This window comes from Mustelus asterias, chromosome 8 (assembly GCF_964213995.1).
Source record: "Mustelus asterias chromosome 8, sMusAst1.hap1.1, whole genome shotgun sequence".
Classification (NCBI taxonomy): domain Eukaryota; kingdom Metazoa; phylum Chordata; class Chondrichthyes; order Carcharhiniformes; family Triakidae; genus Mustelus; species Mustelus asterias.
In genome coordinates, this window is record NC_135808.1 from 109,713,953 (window position 1) to 109,725,987 (window position 12,035).

Below are 12,035 nucleotides of genomic sequence, written 5' to 3' on the forward strand. Positions count from 1 at the left end.
GAGTTGCCTTCATTAAAGCAAGTGTTTTATCTCCTTGGTCTTAATTTATTTTTGAAAACAAGTCTGGATTTTCTTCTTGAACCATGAGGCGTTTCTGCAAATTTGGAGTATGCACAGACAGTGCAAACCCTTACTTTCAGTTGCTGAAACACATACCCGTATCTTTGTCACCTCTAAACTTGACTACTCGAATGCGCTTCTGGCTGGCCTCATAAACTTGAGAAAACCTCAGCTGCCCCAGTCCTAACTTGCACCAAGCCCCTTACACCCATTGACCCACGTGGAGTCCCAGTTAAACAATGCCTCATTTTGTTTTCAAATTCCTACATTGCTGTTCCCACCTCTGTAATTTCCTCTAGCCACAAAACCCTCCAAGGTATCTGCACTCTTCATTCTGGTTTCTTGAGCATCCCCGATTTAAATCATTCCACTATTGGTGATAGTTCCTTCAGCTGCCACGTCGCTAAACTCTGGAATTCTTTCCTTAAACCTGTCTGCCTCTCTATCTCTCCTCCCTAAAACCTATCTCATCTGCGCTCTTATAATTTTATGAATCGGTGTTAAGTTTTGTTTTACATTGCACCTGCAAAGTGCTTCGTGGCATTCTATTACATTAAAGGTGCTTTATGAATGCAAGCTCTTATTTGTGAGTCTCTGCTATTTTCATCACGCTGAAACTGCTCTGAGAGTAGTGAAATTGCATCTTAATGCCCAAATGCAACAGAGTTCAATTTCCCTGTGCAACACTTGATGCAGATTAACTTGTGGCTGTTATTCGTAAGTGTCCCTGAGGGTAGAATGGCTCCACTAATGGCATAGTACCCAAAGAAGAGAGAGGGCCTGTTTTCACTTGTCTTGAGTTACTTGCATGTTACAGCATACAACATTTTTGTCTCCTGCCCAATCCAGAAACTTGTGACCATTCCAGAGCTCCTCTCTGCCATCAAATTATTGTGCATGCGGTTTCAGCCAGAGTTAGTGATGGTGGTGGATGACCTCCGGTTGGATATACTCCTGCGTATGTTGAAAACTCCCCACTTCAGCGCAAAAATGAATTCATTGAAAGAGGTAAGTTAATTGATTTTTTTTTTGGGGTGGGGTGTTGTTTTATAGTTTTGACTAATACTGGACTACTAGTTAGAATTGCCTGAGGTTATGAAGGCTGGAACTATTGATCATCAATAATTAGATCATAGAACAGTACAGCACAGAACAGGCCCTTCGGCCCACGTTGTTGTGCCGAGCTTTGTCTGAAACCCAGATCAAGCTATTTCCTCCCAATCATCCCGAAGTACTCCATGTGCCTATCCAATAGCTTCTTAAATGTTCCTAAAGTTTCTGACTCCACTATCACTGCAGTCAGTCCATTCCACACCCCAACCACTCTGAGTAAAGAACCTACCTCGGACATCCTTCCTATATCTCCCACCATGAACCCTATAGTTATGCCCCCTAGTTACCACTCCATTCACCCGAGGAAATAGTCTTTGAACGTTCACTCTATCTATCCCCCTCATCATCTTATAAACCTCTATCAAGTCTCCTCTCAACCTCCTCCGCTCCAAAGAGAAAAGCCCAAGTTCCCTCAACCTTTCCTCATAAGACCTACCCTCCAAACCAGGCAGCATCCTGGTAAATCTCATTTGCACTCTTTCCAGTGTCTCCACATCCTTATGGTGAGGTGACCAGAACTGCACACAATATTCCAAATGTGGTCTCACCAAGGTCCTGTACAGTTGCAGCATAACCCCATGGCTCTTAAACTCAAACCACCTGTTAATGAACGCCAACACACTATAGGCCGCCTTCATTTTGCATTGTAATTGCATTACAAAGTTAGACAGGATAGTAAGTGATGAGGGGGCTGTAAAGGGATATAGACAAATTGAGTAAGTGGGCAATAACATGGCAGCTGGAATATTACGTGGCAAAGTGAGGAGCTCATTTTGGTAGAAAAAAATCCAAAAAGCAGAATAATGTTTTGAATGCTGAGACTGGGAAATGTTTTCATTCAAAGGGACTTTGTAATTCATGTGCAAGGACAGTAAAGTTAGCATGCAGATACTTCATGCAATTAGGAAGCTAACTGTTATGTTATTTTTCGTTACAAAGGGATTGGAGCATGTAAGAGCGAAAAAGTCTTGTTACAATTATACAGGGCATTGGTAAGACCACACCTGGAGTACTGTGCAGTTTTGGCCTGCATATTGAAGGAAGGACATACTTGCCCCAGAGGCAATGAAGGTTCGGTAGATTGGTTGACTGGTTCTTGGGATTAGGGGGATTCTCTTATGAGAGATGAAGTAGTTTTAGTCTATATTCCCTGGAGTTCAGAAGAATGCAAGGTGACCAATTGGATTGTATGAAATTCTTGAAGGTCTTGACAGTGAAGGTGCTGAGAAAATACATCCCCTGGCTGGAAGATCTAGAACATGGGGTCTCGGCCTCAAAATAAAAGGTCAGCCATTTAGGACTGAGATGAAAAAGTTCTTCACTCAAAATATAATGAATCGTTGGAGTTTTCTACCCCAATGAGCTATGGATGCTCAATCATTAAGTATATTCAATATAGAGGTAAATATATTGTTTGGTAGTAACGGAATTAGGGGGTATGGGAGTGTGGAATTCAGGTGGAAAATTAACCAGGATCTTGCTGAATGGCAGAGCAGGCTAGATGGACCAAATGGCCCACTCCAGCTCCTATTTCTTATGTTCTAATGGCACATGTTAATTGCAGGCTAACCTTGAAAAGCAGATAAGATGGAGTTGTATTCTATGTGCTAGCTGACAGCAGACACCAGTATTCCTTCTGTTTCAGTATATTGTAAATTGATACTTTACCACATGTAAAGTTGTCATCATCTTAGAGACAAGCCATATTGTCAATCTGCTGTTGTTCTTTGACAAGATAATTGAATTAGCAGATGGTGAACCAGTAGGGTATACTGTACTCATATTTTCATTTATAAAGGCGTTAGATCTGACTTTTTAAAGTAGGTTATGTCATGAAATTAATGGTAGAGGGCTGATTTAGAAATTTATTAAATGAACAGATTATAGATCAGTGGTTATCGGAATTCAACAACATTCTGCTTGGCTTGAATTACAATGTAGGGTTTGTAATGATACTTTACTGCTTCTGTTCGGAGATGGTTGATACTAAAGATCTTCCCGTAAGCACACATTCTTCATGAATAATTAAATATGCATAAACTACTAGTATGTTGCACACATGAAGGAAATCAATGGGATTGATATGGAACAGTGTTTACACAAAATCAAGAGTTGTTAATTATAGAGGTGGTGCAGCCATATTCTGGTAATGCCTTTTCACTAACAAATTGGTCATTTTGGAGTAGGCTGCCAATATAGTGTTTAAACTGCGAAAAGTAAAATGGACAGAGTTTATAGGCAGAAGAGCGATTTGAGCTTGTCAATTGAGGTGTAAGTAGGTCAGTGTGCTTCTGAAAGAGGCTTAGAAATGAGTTGAATTGACTGACTTATCACATTGTATTTGTTTTTTGTGTTCAGTGTTCATTTGGTTTATATCAACATTTTTCACGTTCCAATGGGAAATGATTGGATTAACACTCAAAGCATCAATGGCAGTTTCAACCTGTCAAAAGTTACCTAAATTGATGTTCACAAAACTGAAGTTATGCTGTATAACCTGCATTGAATGAAATGCTGTACTTATTTTATTTTCATCTTGTAGTATAGATTAATTTGTTTTCCCCTCCTTTCAAAAAATGCTTTTGGTGCGAAGTTCATTCAGCAATAACCAGAATGTTTCCACCTTATTCCTCAGGTTACTAAACTGATTGAAGACAGTACCTTATCCAAATCTGTGAAAAATGCCATTGATACAGACCGGTTGTTGGACTGGCTGGTAGAAAATTCCGTACTGTCAATAGCGCTTGAAGGTACAGTAGATTTGAGAGGATGCTAATAATGTGTAATTTAGAGTTCTCAGCCTGCACCAACTGGTGTCACAGCTATATCCGTAGTGAGTCCTTAATTGAGGATGATTTACTATTTCCTCTCATTTTTAAAAAAAGTAGTGCGTGACTTTTGGATTTATACACAGGTGGTCACTTCATCATGTCCGTTTTCAGACTGAATTGTGATTGGACTGCAAATTATTATTGCAGCTCAATGTATTGATGGTTTACAGAGAGGTGTACAGTTTGGTGATGTTAGTGCTTTGTACCACAGTGAGATTGCTTCTACAATAAGCACACATACCTATACATAATCTATGTATTAGCAGCATCATGTTAGCGTTGCTAAAAATGATCATTAAAATCTATCTTTTGTTTTCATGATCATGATCCGGTGGTGCATGTCATTTCGCTCTCATGACACCACTGCTTGAGGTGTTTCATTTCAAAATTTTAGTGATATGCTGGGCCCTGACATTAAAATTATGGTTGAATATAGTTATGCTGCTGATGACACACACTGCCTCATGAATCCCTGTTTTGGATTGCTAGATCTGTTCTGAATCAATTCTGTGGAACATGGTGGTAGTGTCCTCAGTGTAAAGGACTTTGTTCCCACAGGGTCTATACCACTATTGTCATGGGCATTTACACCTGCGGCAGGTAGAATCGGGCAGACAAAATCAAGTAGGTTTTTCCCATGTGTTGTTCTCTCATCACCTGCCGCAGGTCCAGTCTGGGTAGATGTGTCCTTCAGGACACGGCCAGCTCCGTCAGTAATGATATTGCAGAGCTACTGATGGGCATTAAATTCTCACACCCAGAATACATTCTGTCTTGTGACGAGCTCTATTTGCACATGCTAATTTTGACAATTCAATTTCTGTGCCACATTCGGAAAACCTCACGTTTTTATTGAACTTCTGCAGGAAATATTGATCAAGCACAGTACTGTGACAGAATAAAGGGAATTATTGAACTGCTGGGCAGTAAACTCTCTATGGATGAACTTACCAAGATTTGGCGTATTCAGGTACTGAGTAAAGCTGACAATTTACATATTACAACTGGTTTTAAGAAAAATCAATTTTGTTTTTGATGGATTTAAGTCCTAACCTAAATTTTCAGACATGTTGAGAACATTGCCTAGCAATTATCATATCTCACAGTTGAGTCCAGTAAGGCTGCTTTGAAGCGTGCTAATGTGACTGGAAAAGACAGAATACTGTATTTAATTTTTTTTCCAGTATGGAAACCGGCCCTTTGGCCAGACTTGTCCATGCATCCCAGTTTTTTACCATTAAGCTAGTCTCAATTGCCTGTGTTTGGCCCATATCCCTCTATACCAATCTTACCCAAGTAACTGTCTAAATACTTTTTAGAAAACAAAATTGTACCCATCTCTATCCACTACTACCTCTTGTCACCCTCTGCGTGAAAAAATTGCTTCTCTGGACCCTTTTGTATCTCTCTTTAGTAGATAACATTTGAAGTTATTTGAAGAAGTGATTTAGTGCCTGATATATGTCAGTTAGTACATTTAATTTAAGTGAAGTGGTCCTTTTCACAGTCCTTTACATGAAAGTTAGTATGTTTAATTTAAGTGAAATGTTTAGAGTTCCATGGTGCTAATAATGAGATGGTATTTTGCATGGGGGGGCACAGAGATGAATATCTTAAGAATAAATTACAATGAAGGACAGATGTATTGTGTTTAGGACAGATGTAATACAACTTGAAGACCATGTAACTTAAAACCTAATAGATTTGTTTTGTATTAAGTCAGGGCAATCTTCAACTGTCATTGAAAATATTCACACTATTATTGCTGCTGCTGCTGCCAAATTTAACTATGATCAACTGAACCATCTCTTCATCTTGATACAAAAGGTGAGTGACCAGCTTGTTTGAGTCAATTTTTAAAAAATCACATGCACGTTTGATGAAATCAGCACACGATAGCAGATAGAAATGAATGTGGGAGAGTGCAAAATAATGCACTTTGGGAGGGCTAATATGGGAAAATAAAGTAGTATAAATGGTACTTTTGCGAAGGTGTAGAGCAGAGTCCTTGCTGTCCATAAATGCAAATTCTACACAGTGATATGGCAAGTTGATGGTTAAAACATGTTGGTTACTTGCGCTTATAGTTAGGAGCATCAAATGCAAGAGCAAAGAAATTGTGCTCGAATTTCTTAAATTACTGGTTAGGCCTCAGCTAATGTATATGGACAATCCTGGGTACCACAGTTCAGGAACAATGTAAAGGCCTCAGGAAGGATACAATACTTCAACAATGAAAAAAAATGCATCTAATAATTTGTGCTGGGTAACTACATCATAACGATTCAGAAATAAAGCTTATAACAGACTTAATTGGTTTTGAAAATTTGTTGCTGTTGTATTCCCTTTTCACTTTTGTTCTATTTGTCTGAATTTCAGACCACGAGGAGAATGTATATGCTTCTGTTTAATAATGCTGCATCCGAAGCATCCTTCAATGTGGCATAGGTTGGGATAAATTTACTTTTAGGTTGTTAATGAAAAAGTTACTTCCTGAAGGCCATATTTCTACAACTTGTATTTATGTAGCACCTTTTAATGTAATAAAACCTCCCCAAGGCACTTCATAAGCACATTATTAGACAAAGTATGACACGGCACTATCTAGGAGAATTAGGTCAGATGATCAAAGGTTTGGTCAAAGAGTTAGGTTTTAAGGAGTAGGTATAGGAACAAAATGAGATAGCTGTAGAGATTCTAGAGGTATTCCAGTGCTTGGGGCTTAGGCAACTGAAAGAGCGGTCACCAATTTGGAGGAATTAAAATTGTGGCCAGAATTTAAGTGCCGATATTTTGGAGGGTTATGGAGCAGGAGGAGATTACTGAAATTGGGGTGGTGGAGGGGAGGCAAAGCCATGGAGGGATTTGAAAGCAAGGTGGGAACTTTAAAATTAAAATGTTGCTTGACTGGGAGCTAATGTAAGTCGGCGAACATGGGACTTGCTGTGAGGTAAGACACAGCCGGCAGAATTCTGGATGATCTCATGTTTATAGAGAGTTGAATGTGGGAAGCAGCCAGACATGCATTGGAATAGTTGAGTCTTGAGGTAATGAAGGCACGAATGAATGTTAATATTCAGATAATGCTGCAGCAAAATTGCATAGCTAGGCTATTGAGGAATTTCACATTTGAGAAAGCTCCTTCTCAATTTTTCTTTGAATTATTTCAAACTAATTTAGAAAAGACATAGGTTTCTGACTAATCAAATTGAGAACTGCAAATGTATGCCAAATGGTAGGCCAAGTGCTCAGCAGTTGACAGCTGGAGTGTAAAATTGGGGAAGATGCTTTATTGTCCTGAAGGAAAGGGGGCTGTTAAAGAATTGGGGAAGGATTTGGCTGGCGAATAATAATGCAAGGAAGTGTCTGGAAATGGCCATGTTTGTTACAAAACAATATTGTATTAGAGGCTGAGTGGAATGACAATCAGAACACAAAATGCTGGACATACTCAGCAGGTCTGTAAGCATCTGGTGGAGAGTTTTAGGTCCTTGACCTTCCATCAGAACAAATTTGTTTCAGTCCTCGTAGCATTGTTTTTGTCTGCTATTTTGTTATGGCAACTTTGCATTGCAGGTTTGGTTCCACTCGACTGGGATGTTGTGCTTTCTGTGTATTGTACAGCACAATACTTATATGGCAGTGAAGCATGCATAGTGAAAAATTACCACAAAGTGTGAAAACAGTTTGATCCATGATGGAAGAATTTTGTTTGGTAGATTCACCTTCTCTCTATTGCTGTTTTAGAGTTGGGAGATTGAGAGTGACCGAATCCGACAAAAGCTGCTCAGCCTTATCGGAAAGATTGGCCGAGAAGCTCGTTCTGAAAATACCACAGGAAAGGTAAGAACCATTATGGCAGGGCTGACAGGAATTTGCAAATGAGTCTGAGTGATCCTGGAATAAATTTGAACTTGTGGTGTGGCTTTTTTAAAGAAATTTTTTATCTATTTCCTTTCCCCCAACAACAGGTGCTAGAGGTGCTTTGGGAACTTGCCCATTTACCAGCACTACCCACTAACTTGGTCCAGCAGGCACTGGAAGAACACCTCACCATACTTAGCGAAGCATATGCAGTAAAGGAGCAAATCAAGCGAAGTTATATCATCAAATGTATAGAAGACATTAAGAAGGTAGGTTAACTCTTGAAAGAAATAATAGTTGGGTGAGTTTATTTAAACTTGATTGAAAGGAAATTGGGGGGAAAAGAAGAATTAAATAGAAATTACAATATAGAAACAAGTTGTTTGGCCTAATGAGTTCATGTTGGCATCTGTGCTCCACACGTGCAATAATCTTAATTCCATGTAACTCCCTGTGCCTGTACCCCTTTATATATCCAAACTAAGATCTGCACATCACCTACATCCCTAAACCCCTGGGTATTCAGCCCCTCAAACCTAATATTGCTCAAGCTAGTTTTGTATTTGCTGATTTACACTGCTTGAATGGACTGCTTTTAATGTTGTTGCCTGCTGTATATAAATTAGAATGGCAAGCCCAAGTTATATCAAACTACAAATTACACACCAGTGGGATTTTTTTGCCATCTTTAGAATCATAGAATGGTTACAGCATAGAAGGTGGCCATTCAACACCCGTGTCTGTGCTGGCTCACTGAAGGAACAATTCACTTAGTGCCACTCCCCTGTCTGTCCTCCTTTAGCCCTGCAAAACTTCCCTTTACAGATAATGATTCAATTCCCTTTTCAAAGTTTCAATTGACCCTGTCTCTGCATTCTCAGGCAATACATTCCAGATCCTAACCACTCACTACATTAAATATTTTCCTCATCTTGCCAGTTATCTTGAATCTGTTCCCTCTTGTTCTCAATCCTCCCACCCATAGGAACAGCTTCTCCCTACCTACTCTGTTCAGACCCCTCATAATTTTGAATACATCTATTAAATCTCCTCTGAACCGTCTCTTCTCCAAGGAATACAGTCCCAACTTCTCCAATCTTTCTATTTAACTGAAGTTTGTCATTCCTGAAACCATTCTTTGCTGCACCCTCTAATCTCTAATGCCTTAACATTCAAAAAGTGCATTCAACTTTAGAATTTCGCTCATTATTTGGGTTCATTTTTCTTTTAAAAGACCTGAATATGGAAGCAAACTCCTTCCAATTATCTCATCTACTTATCACCTGTTAGAAAATACAAACATTCTAAGGGTTAATGGTTGTTAAAGTTGCACAGTGTCTATTCTTATTTGTTTTTCAAATGCTTTGAAAGCTATAGTTAGTATCAATGTTTTGTTGTTTGTAATTGGCATGTTCAAGTTGTCAGACAAAAATGGATACACACCCAGGAACCAGCCTCAAAGTTCTAAATTGATGGCCTACAGAGAACCCTTAGTCACAAGCCAGTGCTACTGGACATGGGATTTCACAGATGCACCATAGAAAGCATTCTTTCTGGCTGTATTACAGCTTAGTGTGGCTCCTGCTCTGCCCAAGATGGCAGGGAACTACAAAAGGTCATGAATGTAGCCCAATCCGTCACGCAAATCAGCCTCCCATCCATTGACTCTGTCTACACTTTCAGCTGCCTTGGCAAAGCAACCAGCATAATTAAGGACCCCAGGCACCCCGGACATCCTCTCTTCCACCTTCTTCCTTCGGGAAAAAGATACAAAAGTCTGAGGTCATGTACCAACCGACTCAAGAACAGCTTCTTCCCTGCTGCTGTCAGACTTTTGAATGGACCTACCTTGCATTAAGTTGATCTTCCTCTCCCTAGCTATGACTGTAACACTACATTCTGCACTCTCGTTTTCTTTATGATCGGTATGTTTCGTCTGTATGGCGCACAAGAAACAATACTTTTCACTGTATGTTAATACATGTGACAATAAATCAAATCAAATTTTCATCATCTTCCCCAATTCTCCTATTCCTTCCCTAGCTGATGCTGTCACGTCTATCACTGCCACTTTCTTCACTGCTGACAGATACCAGAAATTCATCAGTCAGCTAAGCCTCATCCTTTTCCAGCCTCCTCTGTGCCTTCCTATATCCATTTTCAAATCACCCCATACTGAGTGAATCCCTGTAATGATTAATCTCCAGGTATCCCAATGCTGCCAAGACCAAAGGCTGCCCCAAGGTGCAGTTGGCCTATACTTCACCTCCAAAGTATTACAGAGTTGTGAAATTTCAGTGCATTAATAGAAAAATCAGTTTATGGAAAAATTATAAAATTTTTCTTACTGAGTCATTAAATCAATGATGATTTCCCCCTTTCAATATTACAAGGACCCCCCCCCCCCCCACCCAATTGTTCACCATGGATGTTGACACAAGGCCTTCTAGTATTCATGAGTAACTTGGGTTTTGTAATATGAAGCAGTTTTAAAATTTGTTGATAGCAAGTTGGTGGTACGAGAAATTCCTATGCTGTGTGTCATTGTCATGAAGAGAGAGTAGTCATGATTGGTGTTGACATTTTTCATTATAAATTCCTGTGCTCACGTTTATGGTGGAAAATGCCGATTATAAACCTGTTCCCCCACAGTCCATCCACATTTCTCTGAAAATACTTAGAAATGTTTTCACCCACCATTTTGTTCTTCAGTAACTGAATTCCCTTTTGCTGAAATTAGAGTAACCAAAGTCAAATATAAAATCAACAAATTGTACAATTCACAATAACGTAATTAGATTTGTGCTTGGAGTTCTCTTTTGTATTTTAAAATCTTACTTCTAGTTTTGCTGAAGCCTCCTGCTTTCCCAACAGATCTGGGCTAGGAGTTGATAATTCTTTCTTCAGGCTGTGTTACTGTGAGCTGAATTTGAATTATGCACTTTAAGTGCATCTAGACTTTATAATTTCCCTGGATGCATCAGCGCCACTCAGCTATGCAGAGGAGTGCTTCCTTGTTCAGTGGTTTCTGTTCAAAGATTTTCAGGGATAATTGAAATAAAGCGAGAGGATAAATTTTAAAACATTGAATGAGATAAGATTCAAAATAAAAACTGTGAAAATGGGCTTTGTTTGTGAGAGGAAATATAACTTCTGATTGCACATTTCTGGGTAGCCTTTACTTAGCATTCTGTAAAATAGTCGTAAAGTAGTAGTAAAGAAAAAAAGAGACATGCTGTCAAAGCTTTTCATTTTGCACTCATCAGGACAGATGCAAGATTGCCAAATTTTAAGGGGAGCATGATAAAAGGGTGTTTGGTTGGCAAATCAACTCTTGATTGAGATGTTGTCATGGAGAATGCACATGGGGAACCAAAGTCCCCTCCACTTGTGTTTCATTCAAAAAAGGCGCAATGCCTGGACGTGTTCCTTTTGCCAGAAGAGGACAGGTCCTGTGTATGAATATGTGTAGCTTCTAGCTTCTTGCATCTGCTCTGATGAGTGCAAGAGGAAAAGATCTGACAGCATGTCTATTTTCCCAGCAATATTCTGTAAACATTTTTTTAAAAAGTAAATTAAATATTGGAGAAAAATAAGAAAGTGGGGTGGCGGGGGTTGTTGAGAGAGTTTGGTTCACGGGGAAGAAAGGATGGAATTATACCTGTGCGGCCCAGTCCATTTAGACTCCATTGCTTAACCCAACCTTACCAGAAGATTATGGATTTGACTCCTTGCATGCCTAACAGTTTGGAGGTGAGGACTTGACTACCTTAAGGAATGTTTGAATGTGGAATATTCTACCGCAAGCTGCTTAAGCAACTAATAAAGCATTATAAAGTCTACTTAAAAAGGAAATAGTTTATTGACGAAGCGGAATATTTAGGTTTGGAAAACAAGCAAAGGAACAAGATTAATCAGTGTGACCTTTAAGAGGCTGAAGTACTGTTGGATTAGTAACTCGACTGATGTTAAAACTTGTCGCTTTTGCAATGTCTAGCTTAACTTCAAGCGCTCAAATAAACCATCAATGCTCATTCAAGTAAAAATAAGACTTTTTCATGTTTTTGTTTTCACCTTGGAGCAAAAGATGGTTGAGAATGATCAGATCCTAGTGTGCAGTTCAAATGTCTCCATGAACTGATAGGACTGCACAGATCAACTTGGTTT

General features: G+C 39.3%; 1 protein-coding gene across 3 annotated transcripts in view; it reads left to right on the top strand.

Moving 5' to 3' along the window:
• Positions 1 to 12,035, top strand: part of usp24 (ubiquitin specific peptidase 24) — a 162,443-nt gene that overhangs the window by 46,510 nt on the left and 103,898 nt on the right. For all 3 annotated transcript variants that reach the window (XR_013498548.1, XM_078218710.1, XM_078218711.1), the window contains exons 10-15: positions 910 to 1,068; positions 3,809 to 3,923; positions 4,871 to 4,974; positions 5,724 to 5,831; positions 7,752 to 7,847; positions 7,976 to 8,137. Coding sequence is in view for 2 of the 3 variants with exons in the window: in XM_078218710.1 (XP_078074836.1) it covers positions 910 to 1,068; positions 3,809 to 3,923; positions 4,871 to 4,974; positions 5,724 to 5,831; positions 7,752 to 7,847; positions 7,976 to 8,137 (744 nt within the window). In the remaining variant the exon portion in view is untranslated. The remainder of the gene's footprint in view (positions 1 to 909; positions 1,069 to 3,808; positions 3,924 to 4,870; positions 4,975 to 5,723; positions 5,832 to 7,751; positions 7,848 to 7,975; positions 8,138 to 12,035) is intronic.